A 17,432-nucleotide genomic window follows, 5' to 3' on the forward strand; every position below is an offset into this window, starting at 1 on the left:
ATAAATATAAATACTGCGACTGTAAGACAGTATTTTGGTTTGCTTTAGTTATAAATGTTATAATGTATAATGCATACAACCAAATAAATATTTGAGTCAAGTAAACGCCAGTTGATGCATACCATCTCCCTTCCCAAATCTAGTGATGTTATTTTCGACCAATCATAGCGTGATACGGCTATTTCGAAATTTAATCGCTCGTGACAAAAATATGGAAATATAGTATCTTTGTGCAAACAATCTCTTAGCAATAAAATGTTTCGGAAGGTTTCACGAGGCAAAACTGATGGCACAATTTGAAGGATCTTGCTTAAAACTTTTAGAAATTGTGTCTATTTTTACTCATGAAAATCTTCTTAAATAAACGTATTAGATCTTCGTTTTCATAAATATAGTTTGTCTACGGTAAGAACTCCCACCGACATGAAGTCTGAGGCCGTCTGCTGCTATGGAAACAAGAATAGCGCATTTCAGGGAGGGTAGCTTCTTTTCACTCTAGGGCTAACACAGTAGACTGAGAAAAAAGATTCCCTTCCTCTTTCTGATCCAAGCCAAAACTTGTTCTAAACAGTGACCCCACACCCCTACTTGAAATAGTTATACCTCGTTATCATAGTCACCGCCACCGGTCCAGACGAATGACTAGGGGAGTTGTTACTTTAGACAAACTATACAACAAAATAAATATTTAAGTCACGTAAACGCCAGTCGATACGTACCATCTCCCTTCCCACAAGTAGTGATGTCATTTTCGACCAATAGCATGGTCCGGCCAAATTTGAAATTTAATCGCTTATGATAAAAAAAATAGAAACACTTTTATAGTAACTCAATCTTTAAGCAATTAAATGTTTGAGAAGGTTCGACGAGGTAAAACTGTTCGCACAATTTGAAAGATTATGCTGGAAGCTTTTAGAAATTGTATCTTTTTTACCTATGCAAATCTTCTTCGTAAATAGACGTATTAGAGCTTCGTCTTCTTCATAAATAGATGTATATCATCTAAATTGCGCTAACGATGAATCGTTGCTACGATAATAAGTACGACAAGTTGTACGTGCCACGAATCGTGCCCGTGACGAATTGTACCGACGACGAATTTTAACCGTGACGAATTGTGTCTACGACGAATTGTTACCGTGGCGAATTGTGTTCTCGACGAATTATCCCACTAGAATTTGTGCGCGTCTAATGATCGTCATGATGAATTGTGCGCGGAGAGAAGCGACGCAGAACCATGGTAAAAGTTAAAAGCTAATAAAAGAAAATTAATTTGTGCTTTCTTTATTATAATATTAATGCCACTTTTTAAATTTTCTTTAAATATTGGTTCTCTAATCAAATAGAAATCGAATTTTTTTTCTCCTAAAAGCCATTTATATGAAACTAGCACGAGCTAAATATACGATTAAAAGCCTTTTCGTTCACTCCATTTCGCTCGTTTAGTTCAAGTAAGACAATTTTCTAAAAAAAATTTTTTTCTTAAAAAACGGTTAAAAATAGATAAAAAAAAATTTTTAAATTCTTCCCTATGTCTTATATTATTTTTTTGTTAAAAATAAAAATGGGGGGAACAGTGGCATTACTATATTCTGTTCTAGATCATACGTATATCCCTTAAATTTTCAGCTTCTAGCCAAGTATTTTTCACAATTAAAGTGGTGTGAAAATTTTATATTTTAGCTAATAATTTAAAATTTTTTAAATTTAAATAATTCAAAAACGCATGCAATTTAATTAATTAACATTTGTAATGCTTTAAAAGCTTTTTTCTTGAAATTGCGTATTTAGTTTTAATTTCACTACCACTATAAATATTCTGGAGTGTTAGTATTTCGCAGTTTGCAGCCCAGTTCTTCACTTATAATTAAATAGAAATGCTTCAAACGTTTCTTAGGAACTGCCTTACAATTTACCAACGGCAAAATTTATTAACGCTTCTTCAAATCACAAAAAAAAATTTCTCAGATTTGTATATATACATTAATCAAAATTTTTTTTTAAAAAAAGAGTTTATTGTAGTTCTAACGTTTATTTGTTTTTTTTTTTAATTCGTAATGTCAGATGAAACTCGATGATCAACGTGAATGTGGTAACATTCATTCGGATTACGTAAGTAAATTAGCATTCCTGAAGTTATCTGAAACCATGATTTTCTTAATAGTTATGCTTTTAAAACGTGCTATATGAAACTAGTTAATTTTAAGTCAACGGCAATTGAAATAAATTAAGTTATGAGCTGATAAGCCAAATCAATGGAGAAATAGTACAAATTCTCTAAGGTAAAAACATAAAAATCTCCATACTGTTATTGATGCCAATAATTTTTGATTAATTTTGGTAATAGTAGGTATTAATAGAAATAAAAAAAAAATAATAAGTTGCGTACTAAGCAAGATTAATGAAGAAGTGATACTAATTTATTTAGAAGTTGGAAAATCGCCGTACGATTATTGACGCCAATGTTGCTTCAATAATTTTGGTGACTAATTAAGGAAATTAAAACAAAGAAAACAAGTAGGTACTAAAAAGCATAATTAGTGGAGAAATGGTACATATTCATTTTCGTTTCGGAGAAAAGTAAAAATTCGCCACAATATTTTTGGCGCCAAATGGTGCATAATTAATTTTGCTGATAAATGCTAATTGAAATTAAAAAATCATACATGAAAAATTAATGCATAAATCTTACTAATTCTTTTAAGAGAAACGTGAAAAATCGTCATGCTATTATTGACGCCAATGATACTTAAGCAATTTTGATAACAGGTATTATTTGAAATAAAAAATAAAATTTGTAAAATTAAAGAGATATAGTATTAACTCGTTAAGGAAAAACGTAAATTTAATGGTGCAGTTTAGTAAGAAATGTGCTGGGATGATATACCAAATATAATAATAAAAATACAATTAGTAGGGGAGAGTGGGGTCAATTGTAACATTTTTTACTTAACTATTTTTAACTGACAAAAAATCCGATATATTATTAGTATTAATTGACAGACGAGTAAAGTAGACTATCCTCTACTAGAAAAAAAATAAATACCTTATTTTAAATGTTATTATATTAGTTATTAACAATTTTTGACAGTCGTACACTTGTTACAATTGTCCCCACTTTCGGGGTCAATTCTAACAGTTCATAAATTCAACTAAAACATAGTTAATTATACATATTATTATAGTTGTGATATATTTTTTATTGATCAAAATAGTAGTGATATTTTAGGAGTAAAAATAATAATGAGCAGAGACCTAAAGGGTTAAACTTTTAACTTTAAGGGGTTAAAAATTTTAATTTATTTTGTGAAAGGTGACAAATAAAATAATGCACATGCAACATAATATAAATGATATAGGAAACTATTGGTGGTTCTTAAAGAGTTAAGTAATGGTTTGCAAACATAAGATTATTTATTTTCAGCTGTTACAATCGTCCCCAAGACGCCATTTCAGCTTCATTTGTTAAAAACAATGCTAGTTAATTAACAAAACTAATCTTTTTTTTTGTTGAAATGTTAATTAAGGTGTCCATTTATATATTCGGTTAATAACTTTTATTTGTTTAAACAAAATTACTTTGTTACAATATAATATTCCAATACCAAAAAAAGTACTTACGTAGCGGGAAAATATCTTTTGTGATGTAACTCTTTCAAAAGTACATAAAAATGGTTGCCAGCAGGGGTGTACATGTAGATTTATTAAATGCTCCTTGTGCGCCACCTAGGAACCAAATCTAGAGCCCGATACTCGAAATTTTTGCTCTGTTACAATCGTATCCTGTTACAATTGACACCACTCTCCCCTATATTTGGTATTTATATAAACTGCACCAATATTTTGCGGTTTTAATATAGATGCTGAGGAAATAAGTGTTTTACGTCTTCTAAAAAGGATAATAAAATTGATTGATTGCGCAAAATTTTCCTATGATGAGTAGGCCACGAGTAATAGCATCATACCAAAAGAAACTGAATACCGTTTTAATTTTTACTTTGGGGGGATGAAATACTAAAAAGTAATTTGTTTAATCTTATAACTTAAAGCCACTGGCAAAAACAAAATACTAAATAAATAAAAAAAATAGAAATTGATTCGGTTCTGTATGTCTTTCAATTTTGCACTACTTTTGTATTGTTCAATACTGGCTTAAACGAGAGCATAGATCATTTACTTCTTTTTCTCCCCGTACGGAAAACGGGCATCCTACTAGCGCAGGGATGGGCAAACTACGGCCCGCGGGCCAACTGTGGCCCGCCGGAAGATTTTATCCGGCCCGCGGACAGAATTTTAACTTTCTACTTTCTCTATTTTTGTTCTACAAAACATAAATTAATTAAAATAGTTAACATTAACGGCTTCAATTGATAAAATGTTGAAAATAAAAGTCCTTTATAGAATAGCCGTAGATTAGCTCCAACTAGCATTTGTCTTTCGCGAGGAGCAGACATATGGAATCTAATATAGGTGAATTGTACTTCACATGAGGCTTACTACGCATTTTAAATTCCAACGAGCGGATTTTTCTTCCGGCATGAGTTCTAACATAATTTACTGCTTATGGAAAGGCTGCACACATACAAAGTCATTGTGAATAACGGTGAAATTATTAAATGTATGAAATGGCTACTGCCTTTTTGAGTTATTTGTAAACATTTTTAATCCCAAAATGGCAACTAAAAAATGCAAAGTTGATGCAGAGTGCCATGCGTTCAATGATGAATTGACTTTATTTTATTTCAGAAGTTAGAATTTTTATTTTAGAAGTTTTTACTCGGCCCACCAAACTTTTTTTTCCAGCTTTTGGCCCACGACCGAAAAGTTTGCCCATCCCTGTACTAGCTTATATGTTGTTACCGTGAAAGAAAGAAATCAAGGGAATGTCGACTTTCACCGGTGAATGTCAACAATCACATAGTCGCTTAGGTGAAAGTCCGAAATATTTGTTATAATCCAATCTATCTTATTATATAAAACACTAATACGTACGTATGTAAGTATGTATCAATAAAACCGATGATATTTCTTTTCTCGCTCTGGCAACAGTTTTCATTTTTAATTGATTGGATTCGGCGCGCAAGAGCACGTAGTGAGCAACCAGATAACAATAACCAGAGTGAGCATTATCAGGTTGTTCAATTCAGATTCATGCACTAAAAACATGACAATATTTAATTTAAACTCAATTGGGTATAATATAGCCTACGTCACAGGTTGTGTTGTTCCTACTAAATTTAACCCATGAACGGCATTTTCTGCGAGCCTAACTTCAAGCCACAAATAAACAAACGAAGTGTTCGATCGTTTAAATAGCTGCTCGCCAGATTTTATTGCATTATAAAGAAAAGTTATTGAAACTAAATACAACTAAATGAACAACAACAACTAAAACAAATAACAACAACTACTAATAACAATAACTAAATAAACAACAACTAAATTCCATTCGTTTAGCATTGCGTCATATGTTGTTCCTACTAAATCGAAGTAGTTGTGTTTTTTTCATATTATACCCAATTAGGAATTAATTAATTAATTGAAGTGAGAATGTTTTAAAAGGCCGCTGTTGAATTGATATTTTTCTACTGGGAGCTACCTAAACGTCTAAAAAACGTTTAAGTGTTTGTATTGAATGCATTGAATTTTTTTTATATTTCGCGTTTATTTACGCATTGAATTTTCACGCTTTAAAATGCAGAATATTAGTGAAGCAATATTTGATAATTTATTTTGCTAATATGTTTCTTATTTAGCTAATGTTTTGATTCTTTCACCATGTACAATCTAAATAGCTAATATACTTTTTTAAAAGCCAATAAGAACATTGGTAGAATTATTCTACATAAGTACAATACTATGTCTTTGATGATAAAATACTACGTCTTTGATGATAAAATACTATGTCTTTGATGATAATATATTATGTCTTTGTGCTAGAACATTGTGTTCATTGGCGAGCGAGCGCAGTTAGCCATGGTTCACGGCGTGAACCACATAGGACTGCGTAGCAATCCTCGGGGGTTGGCGAGCGTCAGCGAGCAGGGGGCGGAGCCTCTTAGTTTTATATTAATTTATTCCTTGATATTATTATATTTATTCGATATTTTAATATCTGCTGAGGATATAGAGTAGGAGAAACATCAGTGTTGAGTACCGGGCAAATGTATATCGAGCAGTGGTACTTATAACTAGAACTAGTATATATTTGGGACATTTATCAGAGCGACTATGTGATTGTCAACATTCACCGGTGGAAGTCAAATATATATGTATAAAATGAAGAAAAAATATTAAAAAAGTAGCGTTAAGCGTTTTAATATTTTAAGAAAGCTTCAGTTATGATTTTTTTTTTTAAATTATTTTACAGCTAAAGTCTTGTTATCCTTTATTATTTTTCTGTTGAATACATTATTTTTATTATTTTTCTGTGTATCTCCATCAATAATTCTTTTTCAATCATTAAAGATTTTTTAAAAATTATTTTTTTAAAAAAATGAATAACGAATTAAAACAAAATATGCTACTTAATTGTTATAATTTTATTAGAAATTGTCATAATTGATTTTAATTATTTGTATTATTTCTTTAATAGTAAATTCATTAATTTTTATTTTATTGATTAGTACAGAATACGTATAATCAGAAGCTTACAAAAATTTTACTATTTTGCTGTAAGTGAAAAATGATTTTTTTTCAAACCTGCTTTAGTTTAATTTTTTAACCAGAAATATTTATTTCTAAATTGTGCTCAACTCAAAGCAACATTTCTCTGACTATAACATGTTCCTAAAATTTTGAAATTTAATTGTGCTTAATCAGTTGTCGTTACTTTTGTTTTATCTGAAATAAATGTAATATTATCTGATGCAAGAATTTATTGCAAAAAGACCGTGATTTTGAATACGCATAAATGCAATATTGTTATAATTAGATACCTTATTTGATATAATGTTTTGAAAATCTAACTATAATAATATAAAATACTATAGTTGACAACATAGCTAAAATGATTAAATACTTCAAATAATGTTTTAATTAGGTTTTTTTTGCAATAAAAGAAGAAAAAAAAAACGCCAATTTGTTCATATTCTGTTGATTGTTTTGCAAATCCAAATAATCAAGTTAACGTTCATCTTGCTATGATTAACATATTAACAAAATGTCGTTTCCCTAAATTATAATAATTATACATTTTATAGACAAAATGATCTTTATTGTTGAAAAAATACCGATTTTTGCGGGGCTAAATAACACCGGGGGTTGGTGAGTGACCTCCCAGTTCTTGTAAAACGTCCAATGTCCTAAATTGTTATTTTTTGGATATCCTTCAACCAGTGATTCATTGGGGGGGGGGATAAACTTATGTTTCCCTGAATAAATATAAGCCTCAAAAAGATTTCCCCCCAATATTTCAGACTAATAATAATAAAAAGATCATGAATCACTATCAATTTATATATTATTAAATGTTTAAAACATTTCAAGACATTGAAAAAATAATTAATTATTTGACGGACATTTAGCAAATGGAAGAAAAAGAGCTACGTCCTTTTTTTATTGTGAGATTTTGCGAACTACTGTGCATTTTTATTTCGTGCCTTTCAAAAACTAGTCTCCCTGAATCGCCCAATTTTAAATTTTGGCTCTATTGCAATATAAAATCACACAGTCTGAAAACAAAAATTATTTGACACTTTTATTACGGTTATTTTCAATATCTATAAATATGTAAGTTTAAAAAAAAAAAAATCAAAATTTGGTTACAATTAATTTTTTTTTTACTTAAAAATCGTCATTGGCGTTGAAACGTTAGTTGGCGATTTTCTTTTCTTTTGCAGTAAACCTTTTCCTCTCGTGTTGACTAAACAACTGAGAAAACTAACCAGACGACAACATAGTGGAGCGGTTGGCGGACCTGTCATTTTCAAAATAACAATGGCGGATTTCGGGGAAGCTGGAATCGGCGATTTTGTGCTTTTGGAGGATATTTGTATGGAAGAATTTATGAAAAACTTAAAATTACGGTATGTTCTGATCATCTTTTGTTATTGATCGATATTTTGATGGTTTTTCTGTTTTAAAAAACCAGTTCGATTGTCTATTAGCCCCTCCCTTATGATCTCTAGAAAGCATGTTTTATTGCCGGTTTTTCGTTAACGTAAACAACGTACCTTTTAAACATTGAATTGTTAAAAAAAAAATTTTATGCCAGTTTAAATTCTTTTAAGCTTGTTGTCATGTAGCAGAAATGGATTAAATCAAATATAAATATCCTCATAAACTATTTCAGTTTATTTAATAGCGATCAAATAATTCCTTTTGTTTCTTTTAATTTTAAATGATTGTATCTCTATGTTACTGACTTTAAAATCCGATACATATTAATATTGTATTTATTTTAAGTGCTTTTGTAAAGAATTTTTATTTTATTTATATTTGCTATAAGTTATTTAAAAGACTTATTCCTAAATTTATCTTGTATTAAATAAATTATTCTTACATTTTTTTAGTAGAGTCGCTGAGAATCTGTTTATATTTAAATATTTTTTTTTTTGAAAGAAACTTATTTTGCATAATGAATAGAAGTATTTTTATGTTTAGCAATTATAACAAATAACAGCAATGTTTTAGATAAAAGGTTATTGCTGAATTAGTCAAAGTATAAGCTTAAAAACTTTGTTGAAAAATGAGCTTCAAATATTTTTCTAAATGTATTATTATAAAATGAGTTGTCTCATAACTGTATCTATGTTTTAAACTATTGACTACTAAACAACACTAAGCTAAAACACAACTGAGATATAACAAACAAAAAAAATTATTTTTTTTTGACTTCTCTCCTAATTGTATCTTAATTAAAACAAACAACTCTTATAAGTATAAACAGAACTAAATGGAGTTCTTTTAACTAAATAAATAGTATATTGGTAATTTATTTTTAAGTATAAATTTATTTGAGTTATCATTTATATTTATTTTATGGAATTAATTTATTAGACACATCTAGTTGTGTAGAATAGAATTGAACATTATACTGGAAATGCTGTTCTATTTTATAAGGAGGATTTTTTATTCTAACTTCAACAAGCCATAATCAGTCATTAAATTATTTTTTTATTTACAGTGTCTTGTACAAAAGATTTTTTATGGTATGAATGTTAATATAAATTTTGTATTAAGAATTTTTTCTAAAAATTGAGCTATTATGGTAAGAATGTTTTTCTCTAAAACTACTACAAATATTTATATAATACTTTAACAATTGAAGTATGAGCTAAATTTGCTTTTTGTTGGATAGGAATGGACTTTTTTGACACATTACCTTTCTTTAATTTTATAGGGTTGAGTCTTCGCTGCAATTTAAATACAATATCATTTTATTAGATCTTTTTTTTTAATTTTAGAATTTTATTTTACCTATAATAATAATCTGATTTTACTTAACTATAAATTAAGTCAATCATCTTTACTATTAAATTTTTGTTGTATGTTTTATCCAGAGCTGGACTTTGTTTTAGCTTAAAAATCTAGATTGTTTTAATTGAAGAAAAAAAGACTCCTAACAAGTTGAATTGTTATTTTGAAAATTTGATATTCTTTTATATATTTTTTTGAAATTCAAATTGGAATTAAAATGGCCCATTACATTTAACATGCCATGGATTTCACTAAACCTAAGTCCTGCTCTGATTAATAAATAAATTATTTAAGTTATTCTAAGCTGTTTAATTGCAACTATATTTAATATTATTTTATTTAATATTGCTTTATTTGATCAAATATTTTATTGACATTTTATTATCACAGTTTAATGAAAGTTTTGACTGTATCAGGAGATTTAACTGTTGAAAAATTCAATTATTTATCTTAAAATCTGTTGACACCATGCTCTTTTTTTTTGTTGTCGATTATAAATACACTTAACGTGTATAAACTCATGAAATTTTATAAATTCATACAAAGGTAAATGTGTACATGAAAAAGGAAACTGAATTTCTTGTCTATCCATTCTGGATTTATGTTGCTAAATCACCACATTTGGTAATGATAAAAAATTTTGAAAAAAAAGTGATAGGGCATTAATGCTCAGACTAATTTGATATTTTCTAACGTGACCTACACCATTTTGGTTTTAAAATTGTACAGTTGCATAAATTTTGTAATAAGATACTTTTGTTAATATACTACAATGAACACATCTGTCTTGATCCCATTAAATAATTTTCGAGAATGAAATAATTTAGTATTAAATCTTTATATTTTTGAAAAACATCCTTGTTATGAAATGTGTTACATTTCCTGAAACTCCTAGTTTCAGGAAAATGAATTTTCATTTTCTCTCAAACTTTGTGTGAATAAGGATTTTATTTCCTTTTTATTTGTTTAATTTTTATGTCAGTCATTGTTTTTAACATTGTTTAATTTAGTTACTTTAAATGTTCAAGGAGGCTTTCACTTAAGAGTTTGGTTTTGTATATTAGTATAATTACATTCAGCACTTGTGTTATACAAAGGAGCATAAAATTCTCAAAGCGTAATATTTTTCGAGGATGCAAATTTTTTGGTTTGAAATTTTCCCTATTTTTTTCTATAGTTACTATAACTTCTTAGAAACCTTTTTACGAAGTAAAGTTAGTATGTTATTAAAATTTTTTGATAATAGTTTCTTATTAAACAAAAAAAGAAAAACAATCGTTTAATTTAACACAGTTCTTCATGGGGTAATTTTACTAAGTCTGATTGGTACAAAACTAAAAATTATTAATTGAAACATAACAAAAATTACCCAATTTTTTTTTTTTTTTTTGCAAAAGTCCTGAATAATCACTTTTGCTAATAAATTAGTTTTCATTCTTTTAAATAAACTGAAAATTTTTAAAAATTAATTGTCCCATTTTCTAAACTATAGAAAAGCGTTTTCACATACCTTCTATTTATGAATTTTTTTTTTATTTTTTATTGCAGCGTGGTAATTTTTTGTCTTTTCTGATATTGTATTTTACAGTACAAACAAAAATATCTTAAAATAAATGTGTTGCTTCAAGATTCAAAGATTTCTAGTTAAAATTCTTATGTTAATACTGATTAGCCAAACAATCTCTTCAGTTGAAACACCGATTTTTGCGTTTTTTTATTTTTATTTATTATTTTTTTATTTTATTCTCAAAATTTAATCAACAATTACTGAAGAGGGAATAAAATATCCAGTTGGAGAAGATCTGAAATATTTATCACTTGAGCTGGGAAATGATGGGTGAAATTAATATTGTTTGGAAAAGAAAATGATCTTGTTTGGAAAAAAAAATATTAAAAAGTATTGAGTTCCAGAAAAGAATATTTTTTTTAAACATTGTTTAACTGGTGAAGAAATGAACTGAAACGAGCCAAATGTTCATGTTTGTTGCAAAATAATATATTTTGCGCAGTTTTTTCCCCTTCTTTTTTGAAAATAAAGTTTTTTTTTTATTATTTTTTTTTCAAATCATTTATTTATTAACATTTTTATTTTCGTACATTTTCTTTATCCAATTGTTTTTATAATTATTTTTTTCTTGTTTTCTTCATATTTTATTAGGCAAGTATTTTTTTCGCATGGATATTTGTATTATATTTTTATTTAATTTGCTGGATAAAAACATAGCACAAAATGGAATAATATTTGTTATTGTATGTTTGTTGTATGTATAATGCCCTTGGAGAGCTTAACGCTTTGGTGAGAGGACAAAAAATTTTAATTAAAAAATTTAGTTAAGAAAACCCCAAAGAATTTTGGTCATCGCATGCACGTTCAGATTGATGCGATAATTTTTTTTTTTACATTTTTTTTAAAATAAAAAGTGGTTGGTAAAAACAATTTCAATTTTTGTGATTTTATATTACTGTCAAGACGAATATGTTGAATAGTTTTTATCTTACTGCCTCTGAATAGGTTAAACTTAAAAATTAATATAAAACTATGTAATTTTTTGAAACTTAATATACCATCTTACTGTGAAAAAAATTTCCTGAAATTTAAAAAGACCTATGTTTGAATTATTTAAAAATCTATTAAACAATTTTTAAAAACAATCGCCATTACATATTTTTATAAGTCCAGATATGTAGTGTTATTTAGTGACTTTTCAAGTATTAAAAATTCGATCGAAAACGCTTTTTATTTTCAAAAAACTAACTTATTTCTTAATATTGACATTTTACGACTTTTTATAATCAGCTGGCTAAAGATGTATGAAACTTAATTGGCAAACCACGGATAGCTGTTAAGAATTCATAACATTTTTGAAGCTCGTTTTTCATGTAGCGGAAATAGCGTGGGTAATTTCACATCAAAAGTTATTCATGATCCTTAAAATACTGTCTTCCGAGTTGCATTAATGCTTTTTCTTTATTATTACTTCAATGCTATTACTTTAATTTATGATTACCCCGTTTTAATTACTAAAGTAAAATTAAAGGGTGATATAGCTAATTTGGATAACACAGCACGATATATTTAATAAAATAACTGGTAAAAATAAAAAAAACAGAACAATAGAAACCACCTAGCATAAATGTTAATTTTATAGGCTCGTTAATTTGTAACAAGATAAAAAAAAAAGCTTCTAACAAAGCCAAGCATCTAATGTATATTTTGAAAGTAACGAATAGTTTTGATGTTGACACTTATAATGATTAGGGTTGACTTGATTTAAATCACTTGATTTAAATTATGATTAAATTCGCCATATAAATTACTTGATTTTTTTTTTTAAACATCATTGATTTAAATCAACTGTAATTGTTTAAAGAAAATCATTCATTTAAACTAATTGATTTTTTTTTAAGAGGTAAATTATAATGTCGAAAATATTTTTATGAATGTATTCTTTAAAGTGTGATGATTCTTGTTGAAGTCTTGATTTAATTGATATTGAAGATTTTATCCAATGAAATAATATAAGGGTAAATTATTATATTTCAAAATAGTTTAATTATAAATAAGTTAATTTATACTGAAAATGGAAAAAAGTAATGTTAAACTGTTAAATTATTATTTTCTATAAGCGGTTTATAACATTTGCCGGTAATAAACATATTTCAGTAATACCCATTTAGTTTTATATTTATTTGAATACTTTAAGTGCTTTTAAAACATAAAGGGTTAAGCCGAAACATCTGATTATTTTGGGTTCCGCTGCCGAAAAAAATTGGGAATCACTGCCTTTCTCTAGGCTTTCTAAGCAGAACAAGTCTTTCTTCAATATTGTTAAACACTAACTACGTATTTATTATATTTTAAAAACACTTAAAGTATTCAAATAAATATAAAACTAAATGGGTATAAATGTAAGAGTTATAACCTATAAAAATTTTTTTTTAAAATATTTAATTCGAGGAATGAAGATGATCCGATTCTTTTCGGATTTTTTAAAACAAAAAATCATGAATTTTGACAATCCTGATAATTAATAAACAAAACATATATTTATTTCGTACATAGGCGATTCATAACAATGAGGTTCCTCTGACTTTCAGATGAAGTTAATGAGCACATCTTAAAATCTTTTCTGGAAAATTCCTATCTAAATTATTCCCTGCAATCTATCATTCATTTTGTTATTAATATATTCATTTTGTTATTATTTTGCTTCACTAATGCATAATATCCAGGGTTGATTTGGGGGCAAGTTTATATTCGTCAACGGAGCTTTCACAAAATTTTTATCGTTAAAATCGATAACTCTTCATGGAATATTATGTTCTAAAGACATCCCCTTCACAAAATATTTTATCTTAAAAACAGGCTCTTTACATTATTTTTCATTTTGAATGGCATCTTTCGTTCGTGTTTTTTAAACTACAGTTTCTTGTTCAACAAATTTTCACAAAAGCAGTTTCGCTTTTCTGGAAGAAAAAAAAAATGCAGGATTCTTTAAAGAATGTTACCGGTTAAGAGTTTTGACTTCAAGTGAAAACGTATAAAACGCATAAAAAAGTACAAAAACACTATAAAGTCTTTAAGAATATTTTACTCAAAATTATAGAAAGTGAATTCGAACGTAATTTTTTTTAAGCAAAGTAATATCTTTTATTTGAATTTAATCCTATTTAGGATCAATTGAAATATCAATTTTAGTACTGCTACAGATCTCGTCAGAAAGAACCCAATTCTACGATAATTTAAGATTCAGAATATTATGAGTTGATTTTTCACAAAAACAGCGCCTTTAACAGAAAGTCTGTCATAACCCCGTGAACATACGATAACTTAGAGTTGAGCTTAAAAAGTATGTTGTTCGCCTGTCATCATATAAGAACCCATACTCTCTAATGTTTATATATATATCTGCCAGTGAAACACTTCTTCTTATGGTCATTATAGCTCATCAAAAGGCTTGCTGACCTCTCAATAATTGAGGACATTTTTCTATTTATGTCCATAATTCGGGAACATTATCTTTAAGAACTGCCAAGTGATAAAAGCAACCGCTTTTTATCGAATGCATCCGTTTCTGTAGTTAACATTTCTGCACCTTCGTTTTAATATTATTCTTGTTGACACTTCTCTGGAGTGTGTGTGACGTGTTAGGGTGACGCCATTCAAGTTCCGTTCTGCCCGTTGTATGGATAAATAAAAATTGGAAACGGTATTGTTTCGTGCTCGCTTTTATTATCTTAAAAATTCCATCGTTTTTTTTTTTTATTTCTTGTTTCTGATAAAGTGATGCAAGCCCTGTCGTCTAAGAATTCCTTTATTGTTTATTGCAAGCATTCGGTGATGGAAACAATTTTTATAACTTTTGCGGTTTGCATGATATCATGCTATATACATAAGTCGCATTACTTCAACATTAAGTTTGATTTGCTTCTGAAAATCTGATGTGTAATGAAATAATACTCTGAATTTTAATGAAAGGAAGAATATATAAATTGAAATAAAAGTTGATAAAAAATTATTCTATTAATTCTTTTAGTGTTCCTATATACTACAATATTAACATACCATTGTCTAAAAAAATGTTAAATGTTTTTACTGTGGATCTTTAGCATTGATGCCTTCGCTGACAATATATATTTTTAATGATATTTACCTTTTTTTAGGTAATCACGAATTTCGATATAAATCAGTGATCTTTGCATTTTAATGTTTTCTTTGTTTTTATTATGTAGTTTAATTAGCTTACAAGAAGTGCGTGTTGGCGACTGTATTCGGGGTACAGTATAACAGATTCCGGTTATGTTACACAGGGCCCGAAGTTAAGGATTTCAAATTATTAGCCAGTAAATTAGCACCGATAAATAAACCAAATATCAAAAGTATTCGCCAATTTTTGAAAGTCATCGCCAAATGCAAATCTTAATTTTTTATGATTATTTTCTTACTCATAGAAGACTATTTTAGTGTAGTTTGTTTCAGGCTTATATTATTTGGACCCAATTCTATTTGGTTATATGGTGCATCTACCAAAAATTACTGTAATGGAATAAAAAATACTGATTTGTTTAGTAAAATTCATTTTGACGTAATTTTAATTTCTTTCGAGTAGAAAAAAATCATTCGCCATTACTTTCGCCGAAACACATTGGGATTCCTAAAAAATCGGTGATAATTGCTAATATTTTTTATTAAAATGTTTATTAGAAGAAATTTTATTTCTAATTACAAATTCGAATAAATTCAGCTGAATGCCCCAAAAATATTAACTGGTATACCAGACTGCTTTAAAATTGCTGTTTCGAATTTTCAAATCGCTTAAAATTAAATGAGTGTATGACTTGTTAAAAAAAATATTAAAAAAATCATTGCTCAAAAATCAATTTAATGCTTCAAAAGTCTAAAACTGTTGCTATTAACTGCTTTAAAAGTGAAAAATAGCTGTTTCAAATTGTCCATAAGTTAATTCCTGTTTTTTTAAATTTTTTTTTTAAAATCAACATATTCTTTAAACAGAGTATTACTCTATAACCGTATTACTCCAAACTGCTACTAAAGTGATTACTTGTTCTAAATATAACAAAACTCTATGACAAAAATGCATTTTCAAACTGATCTGAAACGGAAAAAACCCAAATCACATCAATTGCATTGTCCTTCAGTTTAATATGCCAAATTTCTGTGTAAGTTGTCAAATGGTTAAAATAACTCCAAAAGGCGAGGGGAAAAAAATTCTATTTTGAAACATATATCCTTTATTTATTTCCTTCTATATCTACTCCTTTCAGCTATTTGTTTCATTATTTGCAGTGTCAATTTATAGAATAATTATAGAGCGTCCGTAATGAATACGGTAGAATTTGATACCATCTGGATTGTGAATGTAAGCGTGAAAAAAAGTGATGATTCGACTGTGACGTTTCATAGTGGTATCCACTTGTCACCTAACGGAATCATTACCACTAAGGATGTTTGATGTGTGTAGCTACGCGAAACGATTTTTAAGTTGTGACCAGCGTGCTCCCTAAAATTATATATATCCTCTATAGCCTTTTCCGCCTAGATAATTCTTTTGTTAGATCTCTGAATGACAATTTATTGCTTAGTATTTTCCTCTTTAAGTGGCCATTCGCTGTTAGTTTATATTCCGTTGATGAAGTTGTTAATGTTTTTATTTATCGTTTGAATTAAAAACTTATTTCTTTTGCACGAAACTCCAGAATCGTTTGCTTCTTTTTCTTATCAGGGCTGGTTTTTTTTTTTTTTTTTACAATATACAAGCGTTTCAAATCCAGTTCCTATAACTTTTTTTTTCTTCATATTCCTGTTAAGTTAGGGAAGAAAAAAAAATTTTATACAAAAATTGTCTCTTTAGAACGGTTTAAATTTTACGATGTTTTTTCTTCAATTATGTACATTATTTAATTAAAAAAATTACACTTTTTATTTATTTATTTTCCTGTTTAGTTTTTTAGAAAAATGCTATGCTTTTTATTTTCAAGTAACATGAATATAACCAGCTTCTAATTTTCATGTTCCCCTTTTTTTAATTTTTATTTTTTATTTTTTTTTACGCAAATGCTATGCCACTTCGAGGATATATTGATGAATAAATAAACAGTCCTTTCCTAGTTTTTTCTTCTAATTTTTTTAAAACCGTTTATAAAAGATTTACCTTAATATAAATATTGTATAACTATTTTAGAACTTATTCATAAATGTAATATTAAACACTTTCCCATTTTATTTATTCCACTGTATGATTAATAGAGTTTTTCATTACTAACAAATTCCAATAATTATAAAATGAAATACTAGATCATGTTTTGGGGTTATCACGCGAAAAGCTTTCAGCACAACGGCTTAATTGTCTAAAATTTCTGAAGCCCACCCTAAATTATTACACGAATCATAGATAAGGGATCCTTCTAAATGATTGAACTCACTTTTCTAAATTAATTGTGAAAAATGCCGAAAGTTTATTGCAACAATGTAATGCTGTTAATAATGTACT

General features: G+C 27.8%; 1 protein-coding gene across 2 annotated transcripts in view; it reads left to right on the top strand.

The window, feature by feature from the left end:
• Positions 1–7,865: 7,865 nt before the first annotated feature.
• Positions 7,866–17,432, top strand: part of Myo31DF (Unconventional myosin ID) — a 55,838-nt gene continuing 46,271 nt past the window's right edge. For both annotated transcript variants that reach the window (XR_015432457.1, XM_087158963.1), the window contains exon 1: positions 7,866–8,027. Coding sequence is in view for 1 of the 2 variants with exons in the window: in XM_087158963.1 (XP_087015089.1) it covers positions 7,939–8,027 (89 nt within the window). In the remaining variant the exon portion in view is untranslated. The remainder of the gene's footprint in view (positions 8,028–17,432) is intronic.

This window comes from Parasteatoda tepidariorum, chromosome 3 (assembly GCF_982258835.1).
Source record: "Parasteatoda tepidariorum strain Cologne lab strain chromosome 3, Ptep-v5.0, whole genome shotgun sequence".
In the NCBI taxonomy this organism is placed as follows: Eukaryota; Metazoa; Arthropoda; class Arachnida; order Araneae; family Theridiidae; genus Parasteatoda; species Parasteatoda tepidariorum.